This window comes from Balaenoptera acutorostrata, chromosome 7, assembly GCF_949987535.1.
Source record: "Balaenoptera acutorostrata chromosome 7, mBalAcu1.1, whole genome shotgun sequence".
NCBI classification, from domain to species: Eukaryota; Metazoa; Chordata; class Mammalia; order Artiodactyla; family Balaenopteridae; genus Balaenoptera; species Balaenoptera acutorostrata.
The window spans coordinates 14382850-14399767 of NC_080070.1; the positions used below are offsets into that span (position 1 = coordinate 14382850).

Consider the following 16918-nt stretch of genomic DNA (forward strand, 5'->3'; position numbering starts at 1 on the left):
TCTAATGAGATTGGAACTCTTATTTGATAAGTTTAATAGCCATTTCATTTCATTTCTTCTGAGTTGTCTGTTCATTTCCCTTGCTCATTTTCCAGTCAGAATTAGTGATTTTCTTATCAGTTTGTATGAGAGTTTGTTCTGTTAGGAGGTAATCAAGGATTTCTTTTTTTTTTTCTAATAAATAAATAAATTTATTTATTTATTTATTGGCTGTGTTGGGTCTTTGTTGCTGTGCGCAGGCTTTCTCTAGTTGTGGCGAGCAGGGGCTACTCTTCGAGTGGGGGCTACTTTTTCTTGTGGTGCACGGGCTTCTCATTGTGGTGGCTTCTCTTGTTGCGGAGCACCGGCTCTAGGTGCGCGGGCTTCAGTAGTTGCGGCACGAGGGCTCAGTAGTTGTGGCTCGCAGGCTCAGTAGTTGGGGCTCGCAGGCTCAGTAGTTGGGGCTCGCAGGCTCTGGAGCGCTGGCTCAGTAGTTGTGGCGCACGGGCTTAGTTGCTCTGCAGCATGTGAGATCTTCCTGGACCAGGGCTCGAACCCGTATCCCCTGCATAGGCAGGCGGATTCTTAACCACTGTGCCACCAGGGAAGCCCCAAGGATTTCTTTTTAAAGGACTAGTTAATAGCTATAAAACATAATTATCAACCTAGTTTTCTGGTGTCAACTAATCCATGTAATTTTTTTTTTTCTAGGCCTTATTATACAGTGACTGGTTGTAAGTCTAAATAATTCTGTTTTTGGATAATAGGCCTATTATGAGTCATGTTAATAATGTGTTTTGTTTTTCCAGAAAGAAGAAATGATGTAAACCATTCACTATCCAGACTTTAAGGTCAAGGTGAGAAGGAAGGTCAGGAGGAACATGGCCTGGCCAAGTATTTTTCAAAGAGGAACTTTGCTCTCCCAGTTCAGCCATCATCATGTGGTAGTATTCCTGCTCACCTTCTTCAGGTAAGTGGACCACTGAAACTCTTCCCTTGTTGTTCTTGTCCTTGTTTTCCTTTTGAAGGAGCTGTTTATTGCGTGGCCAGTGCTTAAGGCAGTGATTGGCCTGGGCGAGTCATGAGCTAGACCAGCTGGTCCTTCTGTGGTGCTTTATGATGTGGCTGTAATACAGTGCTTCTCGAGGGCTGTCTTGCCCATATTTGGCGATGTCTGGAGACATTTTTAGTTGTCACGCTGGGGGAGGGGGTGCTACTTGGATCTAGTGGGTTGAGACCAGGGATGCTGCTAAACATCCTGCAGTGCACGGGACAGCCCCCCACAATAGAGAATCTGGGGGGCCCCAAATGTCAGTACTGCTGTGATGGAAAAACCTTGCTCTAACATAAAGTCCTTTAATTGTTAAAACCAGGAGCTTGCGAACAGAGGATGTGCATATTCAGGGAATGCTCTGTGCCTCCTTGAGCAGTAAAGATGGTAGGAGACCTCTTCGAGGAACTTCGGTCACTCGTGTGAGAGCCTGACCAGTCAGTGTGACTGAAGAATCGTGCATGTCTGGCTCAGTGGCCCTCAGTGGCTCTCCTTAGTGGTCTGTAGATGACTTCAGCGAGGCTTTTTGGTGTTAAGGGCACATTTTTCATAACCCTGTGACTCAACTATTTCGATTATTTCTTCTGAATAGATTTTATTTATTATTAATCTTTATTGAAGGCACTGCAAATGATGATGATGGTTGTGTTTTATTTTTAAGGCAGAAACTAGGAAAATGGTTTTCTAATTATGTAAGAGTTGATAGGTAATTTTGGTTGCTTGCTTTAGGGGAAATCCATTTGTGAGGGGTTGAGGGAGGCATCAGTATGAGGAAAAGACAGGCCCCAAGGAAAAAGCCATTGAATGGCTAGTGCAGTGAGTGGCCAGTGGTTGGTAAAGACTTAAAATCCTTTACAGAACTGCAACCATGATTTAAAGGGGTTGCAATCCATCACATCTCCATCTTCTAGGTCCAGGGACATGTTATGAATGAACATGGGGGCTCATACTGAAGAAGACAAGTTAATTGTTTCTTTGCTTAGCAGAGACTGTTTCAGTGGATAGTTCTTATAAAGCAGTTCCTTCCCTCCCTCCTTCCCTCTCTCTCTCTTTCTTTCTTTCTGAATTTCTCTTTTTTAAAAGAGAAGAATTCCAAATTGTATAAAACAAATGGGAATATATCTGTGATTTTATTGAATCCGTTTTTCTTTCATTCAGCTGTCTTTCTTCTCTCTTTTGTAGTTACTCGTTGCTCCACGCGTCAAGAAAAACATTTAGCAATGTCAAAGTCAGTATCTCTAAGCAGTGGACCCCAAGTGCTTTTAACACGTCAATTGAACTGCCTGTAGAGGTAAGCAGAACGAAGTGCTGGGGTGGATTTAAGAAGGGAACCACACTCACCCATAAATTCTTCTAAGTTCTGTTTTGTTTCATTCATCCTTAGGATGGCTTACTATTCCCTATGGCATAAAATCCAACCTATTCTGCCTGATTTCTTAGCTTGCCCTGATTCAGGTCTGTTTTACCATTTCAACCAACCTATTTCTCACTGTTTTGAAATCACACAATTCTGGCTAGGCTGTTTTTTTCATTGAGTTTCACAAGTACCATGCTTATTTCTGCCTTTGAGATTTTGCCTGTATTCTTTTGTATGATCTTTCACCTTCCTTACACCCATCTAAATTTTGCTTTTTCCTTTGTGTCAAGATAAAATGCCACTTTTTCTATCAAGTTTTTTTCCCAGCTTCTGCTGATTTTTTTTCCCCTCCTGAACTGTGTGCACTGCATATTACATAGTTTAATGTCGAGCTACTTATGTGCTTTATAATCATTTCACTTGTTTTTATCTTGTTTAAGTGACTTGAAGTCAGGGAGTCTGTATCCAGTTCTTATATTCATTTTTGTTTGTTTGTTTTGTTTTTGTTTTTTGGCTGTGCCGTGTGGCTTGCGGGATCTTAGTTCCCTGCCCAGGGATCGAACCCAGGCCCCAGCAGTGAAAGTGCTGAGTCCTAACCACTGGACTTCCAGGGAATTCCCTCTTATATTCATTTTGGACCAAGTAAATTCTTTGATGACTATTTGGAATGGAGATGCTATTCTATTTTTTTCAATAAATTTATTTATTTTTGGCTGTGTTGGGTCTTCGTTGCTGCGTGCAGGCTTTCTCTAGTTGTGGGAAGCGGGGGCTACTCTTCGTTGCGGTGCATGGGCTTCTCATTGCAGTGGCTTCTCTTGTTGCGGAGCACGGGCTCTAGGCTCGGCGGCTTCAGTAGTTGTGGCTCATGGGCTCTAGAGTGCAGGCTCAGTAGTTGTGGTGCACGGGCTTAGTTGCTCCGCAGCATGTGGGATCTTCCTGGACCAGGACTCGAATGTGTGTTCCCTGCATTGGCAGGCGGATTCTTAAGCACTGTGCCACCAGGGAAGTCCTGGAGATGCTATTCTTTATGATGCCGTATCTCAATACAAAAATCCATACCTGTCAATCTTTACTATGTTGTTTGAGTTCAACTTATATGGAGTTATAGGTATATATTAATATGCTTCGCACTTTTAAAAAATTTTATTTATTTATTTTTGGCTGCGTTGGGTCTTTGTTGCTGCGCGCGGGCTTTCTCTAGTTGCAGTGAGCGGGGGCTACTCTTCGTTGTGGTGTGCGGGCTTCTCATTGTAGTGGCTTCTCTTGTTGCGGAGCACGGGCTCTAGGTGCATGGCCTTCAGTAGTTGTGGCCCGTGGGCTCAGTAGTTGTGGCTCACGGGCTCTAGAGCGCAGTCTCAGTAGTTGTGGCGCAGGGGCTTAGTTGCTCCGCGGCATGTGGGATCTTCCTGGACCAGGGCTCAAACTCGTGTCCCCTGCATTGGTAGGGGGATTCTTAACTACTGCACCACCAGGGAAGCCCCGCATTTTTATTTATTAAAAATTATTTCCCCTGGGCTTCCCTGGTGGCGCAGTGGTTGAGAATCTGCCTGCCAATGCAGGGGACACGGGTTCGAGCCCTGGTCTGGGAAGATCCCACATGCCACGGAGCAACTGGGCCCATGAGCCACAATTACTGAGCCTGCGCATCTGGAGCCTGTGCTCCGCAACAAGAGAGGCCGCGATGGTGAGAGGCCCGCGCACCGCGATGAAGAGTGGTCCCCACTTGCCGCAACTAGAGAAAGCCCTCCCACAGAAACGAAGACCCAACACAGTCATAAATTAAAAAAAAAAAAAAAAAAAAAATTATTTCCCCTATTTGGACCAATTCAAAATTGACAGAGATTCGAAGGTTATATGAATATACCCTGAAGTGTAAATAAGTTATTCAGTCAATTGCTTATTCAGTCTTTCTTGCACTGAGGATACAATCAATCAATCAGTCAATCAATAAAAGCCTAGAGGATTAAAAAAAGAAAAGAGCCTGTCCTCATGGAGCTGACATTGTAGTGGAAATGCTCTTGAACAATTTTTCTGGAATTGAAGTTATCAGGGATTTTTAAAAGGCAGGCTATTAAGACTAGACAGCTACATTTCTCGACGGAACCTTGACCAGTGTTGTGTGCACGGTAAGTACGTCTGAATGATCATTAACTGACTCGTCACAAGCTCTCAAGGTGAAGTGGCCTTAGAGAGGTCATATGCCCTAACCTCTCAGACGGTGTAGAATCTTTCTTTGTCATTATTGACAGATGACCACCTAGCTTCTGCTTTAATACTTCAGGGAGAAGAAACTCCCTGTTTTCTAGGTGGACGATTACATTTTTATTTAACTTTGATTATTAGGAAGTTCTTTCTTATACTGAGGTAAGAGTGTTCTGCTGTTTAATTTTGATCTTAGGTTTTATCCTGAGCCGTGCATACTAAGTTGATTCGTGCTGCAGGACAGCCTGTTAAATATTTGAGGAAAATCCGTCTCCCTAAATTTCTCATGTTGAGGCAAAACATCCCTGCTCCTTCGGCTGTAGTTTAGTGACACAGAGCACTAAATATGCTCTTTCAGGTACAGGCTGACCAATATATAGAATAATAGGATTTGATTTAGGCACTAAATTTCTGGTTATACAGCCTTTGTTTTTCAGGTGACTGGGTTGGAGATCCCCAGCGCCACCCCCAGGTTTGATGATTCACTAGGGAGACTCATAGGACTCAGCATATGACTCAAAACTATGGTTTATTACAGTGAAGCACACCGAGCAAAGTCAGCAAAGGGAAAAGCACATAGGGTAAGGTCTAGAGGAAAGCAGGCAAAACCTTCCAAGAGTCCCTTTCCAGTGCAATAATATGGATGTGCTTAATTTTTCCAGCAGCAAGTCATGACAACTCCGGTGAGATGTTGTCTACTAGGGAAGCCCATTAGAGACTTGGTGGCAGGGTTTTTACTGGGGCTGGTCATGTAGGCACCCTCTGCCTGGCACGTACGAAAATTCCACATTCCAATAAGGAAAGCAGGTGTTCAGCACAAACCTTATTGTTTGGACAGACAGTTTAGGTACAGGGAGCCACTCTTAGCAGGGACTGATGGGAACCCTCCCAAGACCCAAGTTTCCAGGGGCCAGCCTTGCAAGTAGGCCTTTTTTTTTTTTTTTTTTTTTTTTTTGCAAGTAGGCCTTTTTAAGGACACGTATCAGGTCTGCTATGGTAACTCTTTCCTGCCAGTGACCGTGTCACATTATTAGCTTGTGTTGAACTTGCATTAACTTTCCTGCTAAGATATTTACTTACTTACTTATTCTAATTGATGCTTATTTTTTTTTTTTTAAACATTGCTTTTTAAATTTTATTTATTTATTTATTTAGTTAGTTAGTTAGTTATGGCTGTGTTGGATCTTCGTTTCTGTGCGAGGGCTTCCTCTAGTTGTGGCAAGCGGGGGCCACTCTTCATCGCGGTGCGTGGGCCTCTCACTATCGCGGCCTCTCTTGTTGTGGAGCACAGGCTCCAGACGCGCAGGCTCAGTAATTGTGGCTCACGGGCTCAGTTGCTCCGTGGCATGTGGGATCTTCCCAGACCAGGGCTCGAACCCGTGTCCCCTGCATTGGCAGGCAGATTCTCAACCACTGCGCCACCAGGGAAGCCCCTAATTGATGCTTATTAAAGTAGCTTTCACCATTCTGAGTTTTCAGAACTATGTATTCAGTAGCTTGGATGGATTGGTTATGTAGAAGTCGGGTTCTGACTTATCTTGGAGGTCTTTGTATTTCCATACCTGCCCTCATAGAGAGCAGTGCCAACCTTCCACTCCCTTCTGTAGACTTTAAAATCCAGGTTTTTTCTTTCCTGAAGCCTGCTGCTGGGAGCAGAGTGGCTAGGGCAGTATGTACCTTTCACTCCTGTGCTTCTGGGTCTGTAACTGTCTTAACTCTAGCTTTCTTTGGAGACTTACTTTCTTGTCCAAAGTGGAAAGGTTCTTAGAACCAGAAGTATACATAAAATGAGTCAACTCTAAAAAACATTTTGTTTATATATGTTTTTAAACATTTCTTAAGTGCCCCAAACAGTATCCTCAAAAAGTGCTTATTATAGCTTTTATGTTTATGCATAGCTATCTTAGGTGCTTTACAAAAAAATTAAGCAGACACAGTCTGTATACCTTGAGATTTTATAATGGATCCCACTGACATGGGCAAACATTGGACATAGTAAGAGATCATGATATTGAATCTCTGTTTATAGATAATGAAGAGGAAATGGTTGAATCTAAGATTTGAGGACAACTTGATTGAAAATTGTGAACAAAAATTTGTTCCATTAAGTTAAAAAGTCATAACTCTCCAGACAGCACAGTCCTTCCAGGGTGTAGGGAATAGCGTAAGAGAGTCTAAACTTCTCTCCAGGAGAGGAAAGCAGGATTCAAGGTGCCCTCAACATTCCAGCTCAACCTCGGCCACAGCTGCTCTGACTCAGATTCTCACAGCAACCGATACCTGACCCCTGAACACAAGTCAGTGTCGGCTTATCCTCTGAGCTCGGCTTCAGGAAGTGCTTTCGTGTCAGTTTCCCCACCCCCACGCATAGCTGTAGTTCTGTGATAAACATTCTCACTTAGGAAACCCACACTGCGACCTTTTGTGTTTCCAGGAAGTGCCCCAACGCGTAGCGGTCGTCGTAGCTTAATGCAGGCCCTCCCCTGACAACACAAGACAGGCCTCCACACTTAAAGGCCGGTCCTTTCACATGGCAGTTGTGCATATGTGCAGGCCAGTGGGTGAGATTTGAGCACCTTAAAGTCACTTTGTTGATGACCTTCAGGTTCATTTCATTCTCTTTTGAGGAAATATCTGCCACATACCCAAACCTGAATAACTAGAGTTTGTCTGTCAGTCACTCTTACAAGTAAAAATGACATTTCAACTTTCGACTCACACAGTTTTCCTCAAGACAGTCATCTCCTCTCCTGTTCGTATAGCTGTATTATCGATGTTAACTTTCTTCACTAGCCTTTTCTCTTTTATCCTATTTTCTGAATCTTTTTGTTAGTCCTGCTTTTTTTTTTTTTTTTTTTTTTAGTTTTGGGGTTTGTTTACACTTGTTAAGTAGGCAGTCAGAAGTGTATTTCAGCTGAATTTTAAACAGAAAAAAGCTGTTTGAAACCTGTCAGTTTTTGTGGCAGCCGCACCTGCAGGGAGATTTTGGTGGCTTCTCGTAAAAGTAAAGAAAAAAATCCTGAAACTCGGAGCAACTGCTTGAATGTGAGCTCCTCACGTTGGTGTGTGCCCCACAGGGCTTAATTCTGGGTCCTGTTGAGCCTGGATGGCATCAGGGATCAAAGATTGTGGTTAGAGAGGAAGGTGGCAAAATGACTCTAATTGGAGATATTTCGGGCCCCAAGTTGGCACACTGAAATACTGATGGGTCTCAGCCGTGTGAGCTGCTTTCTTATCGCTCATGAAAGCAGTGTGTGAGGGAAAGTAACAAGACTGTTGGCGTTAAGCCTCATGGAAGTGAGTCACAATGCTTTAGGATCACACTTTATATATTCTCTTACAATTTGGGGATTTTACTTTCTGTTAAAAGGTAGAGTGTGTTTTAAGTTGCTGATTGTGATTTTTCTCTTTAATATTCCAAAGTCAAATTTTCTATAATAACCCATCTCAGAAATCATTTAGTATAAGAACTTTTTGGTCTGGAGATCCCAAAGAGCTATGGGTTTGTATTTATAGAGACTTACGGTTTTAGAAATTAAAACCAAGACATTGAAGAAAAATACATTGGTTTTAAATTATTTTTAAATGAACGAAATAACCCATAACACGTTAACATAAATAACATATAGTGAAAAATGACTTTCAAAATGGAAAAAAATCACTTAATAAGGAGAGTGGCATTGATTTACATTTTTGCAAATCTCTTCATGTCTGGCTCAATAGAAGACAGTGGGTTTTCATGTCTGCTTCTGAATTCAGTCTCTTGCAGCTTGATCCTTTAAAGTATATGAAGAGAATTTGGCTTTCACAGATACATAGTAGGAAGGGGAGAAGTATTTTAATAGCCTTTTTTGTTAATTGTGGATATTTGTCTTTGATACTACATGAGAATTTGACAAGAGGCAATTTCTTAAAGGTTAGTTACAATGCGGAATCTGAAACTGTATTCATTAACTTTTTTATACACTTGCATTAAGATCCATTTGTCTGTCTTGTACTTTGAATGGATCTTGAAGTGACAGGCTCATTTCATTCTTTTCTGAGGAAATATCTGCCAAATACCCAAATCTGAATAACTAGGGTTTGTTTGTCAGTCACTCTTTCAAGTAAAAATGACATTCCAGCTTGCAGCTCAGACAGTTTTCTCAAGATAGCCATCATACTTTGGTGTGCATAAGTGCTGTATGCATATTTTCTGCTTCATCACACGAAATATTTAAAAAAATGTACTCAGGGGCCAGATTTAATAAAATCAATAATTTTCACTGCTCGACAAATATTTGTTGAGCGTCTAGCATGTGCCAAGGACATTCTTAAGTGAAATTGCCTTTGTTTTTTTTTAAACTGCGTGGCATTAAAGAATACAGTGATTAATAGTACAGTTGTGTAACCGCCTTGATCTGTGCTAAGGCACCGGAGTTTTACCCACCACTGCTTTTGCACCATCAATGGAAAAGTCAAAGGGAAAAAGCAAGTAACATTTTAGTATTATGCAAATGACTTTGGCCTTGTGGACCTGTTTTGCATATGTGTTTCCCTTATGTACAGAGGGCTGATGTGCTCTTTTCAGCGTCACCACCCGGTGATGCGGGGGCGGGTGGTAGTTGTGTGTGAAGGTGCTTTGGACCAGCGGGACTGACTGGTTCTTGTGTGACTGCAGATCTGGAGCAGCAACCATCTGTTTCCCAGTGCAGAGGAAGCCACTCTCTTCCTCGGAACACTTGACACCATCTTCCTCTTCTCCTATGCTGTGGTAAGTTTCAGAACTCTAGGCTTTTACGTTGAGGAAAAATGTAAAATTACTCCAAACCTTATGAAGTTGGCAAGGGATTTTGAATTTGCTGACTGAGGAGAGTTTATGTTTTGTGTCCTTCCTATCCCTCTATTCCTCCATTCGACACATATTTTTTGAGCACCTAGCATGTGCTGAGCACGTGCCAGGTACTTTTCTAGTCGATGGGGAATTCATCAGTGAGCATCACAGGAGAAATCCCTTCCTTCATAAAGCTTATTATTCTTTTTTAAGCTTCTCTTCTTGAGTGGGAGCTAAGGGAGACAAACGGTAACAAAATGCTATAAATAAGTAAACGACTGAGTGTATTCAAAGGTGGTAAGTGCTGTGGCAAAGAGCCAGGCCGGGGCGGGGGCGGGGGGTTTGTTGTGTATGTAGGACGGCCGGGGAGGACCTCGTGAAGAGCAGAGGCCTGAGTGTAGGTGGAGATTTCAGAGCCCTTCACATATAGATGATTTTTTATTTTTATTTTTTATTTTTAAAAAATTATTTATTTATTTATTTATTTGGTTGTGCTGGGTCTTAGTTGTGGCTTGCTGGCTCCTTATTTGCAGCACGTGGGCTTCTTAATTGTGGCAGGAGAGCTCCTAAGTTGCGGCTCGTGGGCTCCTTAGTTATGGCATGCAAACTCTTAGTTGCAGCATGCATGTGGGATCTAGTTCCCTGACCAGGGATTGAACCCGGGCCCCCTGCATTGGGAGTGTGGAGTCTTAACCACTGGACCACCAGGGAAGTCCCGTAGATGATTTTTTAAATTATGAGACTGGATGAAAATCGTCAGGAGAGTTGATAAGGACGGGGAGGAGGTGGGAAGACTGAGCCGGGGCTGGGGGGGGCTTCCAGTATTTCGAGGTGGGGAAGATGAGGGATGGGCCCGGGAGGCTGAGAGGGAGCAGGAGAACCACGAGAGGGTGGCATTGTCCTGGGAGCGGAACCGGGATGGCCGGGGCCAGCTCTGGCTGAGGAAGTGTCCTGGGATCGGGCAGCCAGAGTCTCTGTCTGGCCTTAGGGAATGTCTGTGGTGGCTGCCGAATTAGAGCAGTGGTGGCGATAGCTGGAGCTGTGCCCCCGGGGGAGCAGTCTGACCTTTTCTCCCCAGCGTCTTACTGTTTATCTTTAAAATGTGTCCAGTTATAAAAAAGCCTTTTAGGTATAAATGTGCAGGTGATGTGAAATACTGGGTGAAAGTCCCAAAGTAATCTCCAAATGTTTATTTGGGCGGTTCCTAGAATATCTTTTCTTTGAAGAGGAAACTTACAGACACAGTTGGAGCAGATCTTGGATCATTTAGCCTAGCTTCTCAGCCCAGCCTTTTTTTTTTTTTTTTTTTTTTTAATTGGGGTACAGTTGTTTTACAATGTTGTGTTAGTTTCTACTGTACAGTGAAGTGGAGTTCCCTGTGCTATACAGCAGGTTCTTATTAGTTATCTATTTTATACATATTAGTGTATACATGTCAATCCCAATCTCCCAGTTCATCCCACCCCGCTCCCCCCGCTTTCCCCCCTTGGTGTCCATACATTTGTTCTCTACACCTGTGTCTCTGTTTCTGCCTTGCAGACCAGCTCATCCATACCATTTTTCTAGATTCCACATATATGCGTTAATATACAATGTTTATTTTTCTCTTTCTGACTTACTTCACTCTGTATGACAGTCTCTAGGTCCATTCATGTCTCTACAAATGACCCAATTTTGTTCCTTTTTATGGCTGAGTAATATTCCATTGTATATATGTACCACATCTTCTTTATCCATTTGTCTGTCAGTGGACATTTAGGTTGCTTCCATGACCTGGCTATTGTAAATAGAGCTGTAACGAACATTGGAGTGCATGTGTCTTTTTGAATTATGGTTTTCTCAGGGTATATGCCCAGTAGTGGGATTGCTGGGTCGTATGGTAGTTCTATTTTTAGTTTCTTAAGGAACCTCCATACTGTTCTCCATAGTGGCTGTGGGAATTTGCATTCCCACCAACAGTGCAAGAGGGTTCCCTTTTCTCCACACCCTCCCCAGCATTTATTGCTTGTAGATTTTCTGATGATCAGGCCAGCCTTTTCTGTACAAAATCCCAATATAGGATCGCTTGGCTTTGGCAGGAGCACTCCCAGTGATGCTTCTCCTTCAGCCTTAGAAGAGGCTGTGTCGTCTCACGGAACCACTAGCTCACCACCACCAACTAGCTATGATAAGCTTCGTATCAAAATGGAATTTAACCTTTTTTTTGATATTTAGTTTCCTTACCTACAGAGTTATGATGATATAGAGTTATGATGATAATACTTGTCTATAGGATTAAATAGGTTTAGGAGATAAAATATAAATGCCATGAAAAACCAGTGATCATAGCTCTTTATATTGAGCTGCATTTCCTTCTGTAACTGCCAGGTATTGTGTGGACCTTTGGAGCAATACAGAATAAATTGGTTGCCTAATCTGAAACATAATTGAGAGATTTTCTTCACCACTGTCCCGCACCACCCCCACCCCCCGCTATATATAGTATAAGACCATGTGAATTGGAGCTATAGAACATAGACTCTTCTCTAATGTTTGCGGGTGCCTCTTTTGAGGTAGTGAAAACTTGACAATAATGAGGGAGAAACATTTATTATGCCGTTTATCATCTAAATTTTCTCTAATATAGATATATTTATACAGCTATATTATATTTATAATATAGTCAATTTACTAGAAACACTTGTGTCTGAATTTAGGTATTTAGTCAAGACATTTATTCATTTTACATATTTGTGGAAGAAACCTAAAGTGCGTTGCCCTTAGCTCTTTGGTCTGCCTTACTGCCATGATCTCGGCATTTTAATTCCTGCCACTCAGTGGGAGGACAGCAGAAGGCGGAGCATCTGCGCCTCTCTTCAACTAATTATCGTCTCTGCCTCCGTGCTCTCCTTGCCTCGTGATGTCATGAAACCCAAGGGTCAGATTAAACAGGCAGTGCATGTGCCCCTGAAGCTTCTGTTCTGCAGGACACGTAACATCTTAATTCAGAACGCAAATGGCTAAGAGGAATCCCTTTGGGAAAGCAGGTAACTGATGTTTAGGAGTTCATCTGTTCTAGAAGAGGAAACATATTTGTGTGCTTGTTTTATTAGAATTATTCTTTGGTTTTTTCTTTTTTCTTTTCTTTTCAGTCTCTTAGGCAGTTAGGGGATCAAATAGAATGGAAATTTGCACTGAATTGTACTGTCTTGGTGCATGAAGTGTTTACAGTATAGTGTGCAGAAACAATTGTCATTTCTTGAAATGTTAGTGAAACTGATTTAGATAGCTAGGCTAGGCATGAGAATGAGATTTAATTTTTGTGTTTTGTTTGCCTCGTTTGCTTTGGAATGTGTTTTACTTTTTCCAGGCTGTGTTGTTACCCAGAGCTATAAAATAAAATGCTTTATTTTTAGGGCCTTTTCATCAGTGGTATCATTGGGGATCGGCTTAATTTGCGATGGGTTCTGTCTTTTGGCATGTGCTCCTCTGCATTAGTGGTAAGTTGAAAGGTGTTATTCTTATTACTATTACTGTTATCTCAGCCAGGTATTTTACAATCCAAGCAATCCCCCACTTCTGTATATAGAATAGAATAGAAAAATTAATCTTCAGTGTTCTAATCCCTTCTGTGCCTTTTCGCTTAGGTTATGTCCTTAAAGTATGACTTCAGTCATGCCCCTTGCTTGATTCTCAGTCACCAGCAAAATCAAAGCATAACTCGCCTGGCATCCAGTGCTCCTGAGAACCTGGTCCCAGCCCGCCTCCACAGTCATGTCTGTCCTGTGCTTCACCTCTCTGCTCTCCCAGATCAAACTATCAATACCTTTTGTGGCCCTAACATATCCTGCTCCCTTCTACCTCACGGCTGTTGTTCCTGCTGTTCTTCCTGCCTTGAATGCTCTCTCTTCAACCCTTGCTAGTATAACTCAGCGTCTCCTTCAAGTCATTGGCCAAATGACTCTTGTTTCATTATGCCTTACTTCACCAGCCCCACTCCCGGAAGTCATCCTTCCCTGTCCTGAGCTCCCGTGCCTGGATTTCTTTGAAGGCACTTGTCTTGTCTGCTGCTCAGCCTGCTTATTTCTGTGTCAGTCTTGCTTTCCCTAGGAGTCTGCAGCGGGGTGATAAGACCACAGACCTGCCCAGACCTGCACCTCCTGGGTTCCAGTCCTTCCCCGGGAGTTTCCAGCTACGGTTTCTGTGTGCTTCAGCCTTCCCTTCTGAATACCTCCACCTGGGGTTGCAGTGAGGGTTGTGTGTGTTACTATGTGTGGGGCATTTGGAACAGTGCCTGGTGTATTAAGTGCTATAGAGGGCAAGATCCATATTTGATTCATCTTTATTTGCTTACAAGCATCTGGTGATAAATTTTTGTTGATTGAATGAAAGCGTGGAGTTTAGTTAGACTCTATTACTGTTTTTCAATGTCTGCCATTTGTGTATGGGGAAAAACTTCTTTTTCTATTTCAGAGATTGAAGCACTTTATTTATTCACAAGCTGCTCACCCACACATATATACATACTATTTTTAAACCTGTATACATTCTTGTTTGTTTTTTTTTTTTTTTTTACATTTTTTGAAAAATTGAAGTATGTACATAAACTCAATAAACTCACCCTTTTTAGTGTATACTCCTGAATTCTGACAAATGAGTGTAGTTGTGTAACTGCCACCCTTCCTCCTGCCCCCACCCTCTGGCAGGCACCGACTGATTTTCTGTCGTTATAGTTTTGCTCATTCCAGAATGTCATATAACTGGAATCATACAGTATTAGACATACCATTTTTTTTTTAATTTATTTATTTATTTTTTATTTATTTATGGCTGTGTTGGGTCTTCGCCTCTGCGCGAGGGCTCTCTCCAGCTGTGGCAAGCGGGGGCCACTCACTATCGCGGCCTCTCTTGCTGCGGAGCACAGGCTCCAGACGCGCAGGCTCAGCAATTGTGGCTCACAGGCCCAGTCGCTCCGCGGCATGTGGGATCCCCCCAGACCAGGGCTCGAACCCGTGTCCCCTGCATCGGCAGGCAGACTCTCAACCACTGCGCCACCAGGGAAGCCCTAGACATACCATTTTGAAACCCATGCCAAATATTCCCGAAGGAGACTGACTACAAATAAAATGCCCACCCCGAGCAGAATGCCTGGAAAAAAGCAGTCCTTTGATGAATGCCACCAAATGATTGAGCCAATCACAAGTTACGCTGCTGCACTCATTAGGCACGGTGTTAATAATAGCTGGCGCTTTCCGGTCCCCATGATGTGCCTGGGCTGTTCTAACGATGTTTAAACGTGTGAAGTCAGGTAGTCCCCAGAGCTGTCTTCCATAAACAAGAGGAAAGGGAAATAGATGTAAAAAGAGGTCCAACAATGGGGACTTAACCTTTTAGAGTTGAAGATGCAAGTTGGAAGGATGGTCCTCGCTGCGTTTTACGCTCTGCCATCTCTGCCTCTCTGGTGGGGGTGGTTTGGTGGTGGTCTCACTCAGCGCTGCTCTGGGCAGGAGCATCTGAAGAGTCGGCCACACGTCTCTCAGGCCCCAGACATTGACTGTATCTTTCACATAGGGTCTTTAGTTGGGGTGTCCACGCGGATGTTACACGTGTCTTTTTCTTTCTTCTTCTCTAAGGTGTTTGTCTTTGGCACTCTCACAGAATGGCTGCATTTCTACAACAAGGGGCTGTACTGCAGCCTGTGGATCGTGAATGGCCTGCTGCAGTCCACTGGTTGGCCCTGCGTCGTTGCTGTTATGGGCAACTGGTTTGGGAAAGCTGGGTATGCCACTTCCTCCTTCTTTCATTTCTCTATTTAAGTAGTTTTAATATGGGATTGTTCAAGACTTGTCAGGCAATGCACTTGATCCCTTCGACACCACCCACGTCTTCCCTCTATTTTAGAAAGTTTAGAGCAGCCGGGAGAGGAGGTTTCATGTCAAAGTACATTGGAAATAATGTGGACCCTGGAGATGGTCTAGCCTGTGGGACTCATTCACAGCAGTCTCCTGTCCATGGTCAGATTTTGAGTGTGGCTAAAGCCGTACGTCTCAAATTTTTTTTTTTTTTTAAATCTTCCCTTTAGAGAACATAAATAACACACCATAATAACAGAAATCTCACATGCCATCTCATCATGTATCTTCCTGTGGGTTTTGCTTTCTCTTTTTCTGAGACTCAGTGATCTAGTTTAACCTTCTTAAAGATAAGAAAACGGAGGCCAGAAGTTATCCATGGGGCTTGCCCTAAGGTCACAGAGCAAAGGCTTCAAGAAGATGCAGATGGGGCTTCCCTGGTGGTGCAGTGGTTAAGAATCTGCCTGCCAGTGCAGGGGACACGGGTTCGAGCCCTGGTCCGGGAAGATCCCACATGCCACGGAGCAACTAAGCCCGTGCGCCACAACTACTGAGCCTGCGAGTCACAACTACTGAAGCACGTGCACTCTAGAACCTATGCTCCACAAGAGAAGCCACCGCAATGAGAAGCCTGCGCACTGCATCAAAGAGTAGTCCCCGCTCGCCACAACAAAAGAAAGCCTGTGCGCAGCAATGAAGACCCAACGCAGCCAAAAGTAAATAAATAAATTAAAAAACCCAAAGTTCCCTTTAAAAAAAAAAAAAAGGAAGATGCAGATGAAGAATGCCAAACTTTGGGGCTTAGTTAAGTTTGCCATTTTTCCCATAAACCTTTAAGTACTTATCAGTTGTATGTGAGTTTGTGTGTGTGTGGCGGGGGCCATGGCTTGAGGATGGGCACCTACTGCCACTCAAGAAGACCCATATGTAATTTACAGGATGGAAAATAAGTTGAGCTACCCAAAGACTTGGCTTTGTTGTTTATTGTTGTTTGTGGCACTCTGCCTTTGGGAATACTGTTAATTTGGATTTCTATCATTTGTCCTGGATAAATATTTATGTGTTGTGAGATGCACATTTATTTCATCGATGGCTGTATGCTTTTTGTTTGTTTACTCTTTTACGTAGGGACCAGTGTACACAGCAGGCATTATCCACCCGCCACGGTGATCAGTGCATGCTTTGACCAACTCCTCTCGGTTTTCCAGCTTCCCCCGTTTCGTAGTCGGAGTAGAGGTGCTTGCTGGCTAATGATCTCTGTGTTGTTGTGAAAGTTCACCCGTAAAGTGCCTTGTGGTTAGAATCAGCACCGCTTACCGAGAATGCTCTGATTATGTTCAGTGTGCTAGTGATTTCCAGTTCTTTCCAACTCTAGTGTCACTGGTTTAACAGAATTGATTTTCGGAGGTGCTCATTCCCCCGGGATACTTTAGTTTTCTTTTGGAGTAGGAGATGCTGTCCGCTTGCGTGTTGTTTATTTTTATTAAGATTTTTAACATAACTTCTTTCCAATCATGATTTTTGAAGATTATACAAAGGTTACTTGATTATTGTAGCCAAACCAGATACTGTAAATGAACACAGAGAAATAAAGGCAAAACCACCTGAAATCCTGTCACTTCAAAGATAATCACTTTGACATGTATCATTCTGAGATAATCCTTATCTGAACTTTTATATGTTGG

The 16918-nt window shown here is 43.0% G+C and overlaps 1 protein-coding gene across 9 annotated transcripts in view; it reads left to right on the forward strand.

Annotated features, from left to right (window-relative positions):
• Window positions 1-16918, forward strand: part of SLC37A3 (solute carrier family 37 member 3) — a 118209-nt gene that overhangs the window by 8282 nt on the left and 93009 nt on the right. For all 9 annotated transcript variants that reach the window (XM_057550055.1, XM_057550053.1, XM_057550051.1 and 6 more), the window contains exons 2-6: window positions 789-949; window positions 2213-2321; window positions 9250-9342; window positions 12798-12881; window positions 15015-15160. In XM_057550055.1, the coding sequence (XP_057406038.1) occupies window positions 861-949; window positions 2213-2321; window positions 9250-9342; window positions 12798-12881; window positions 15015-15160 (521 nt within the window). In that variant the 5' untranslated portion in view covers window positions 789-860. The remainder of the gene's footprint in view (window positions 1-788; window positions 950-2212; window positions 2322-9249; window positions 9343-12797; window positions 12882-15014; window positions 15161-16918) is intronic.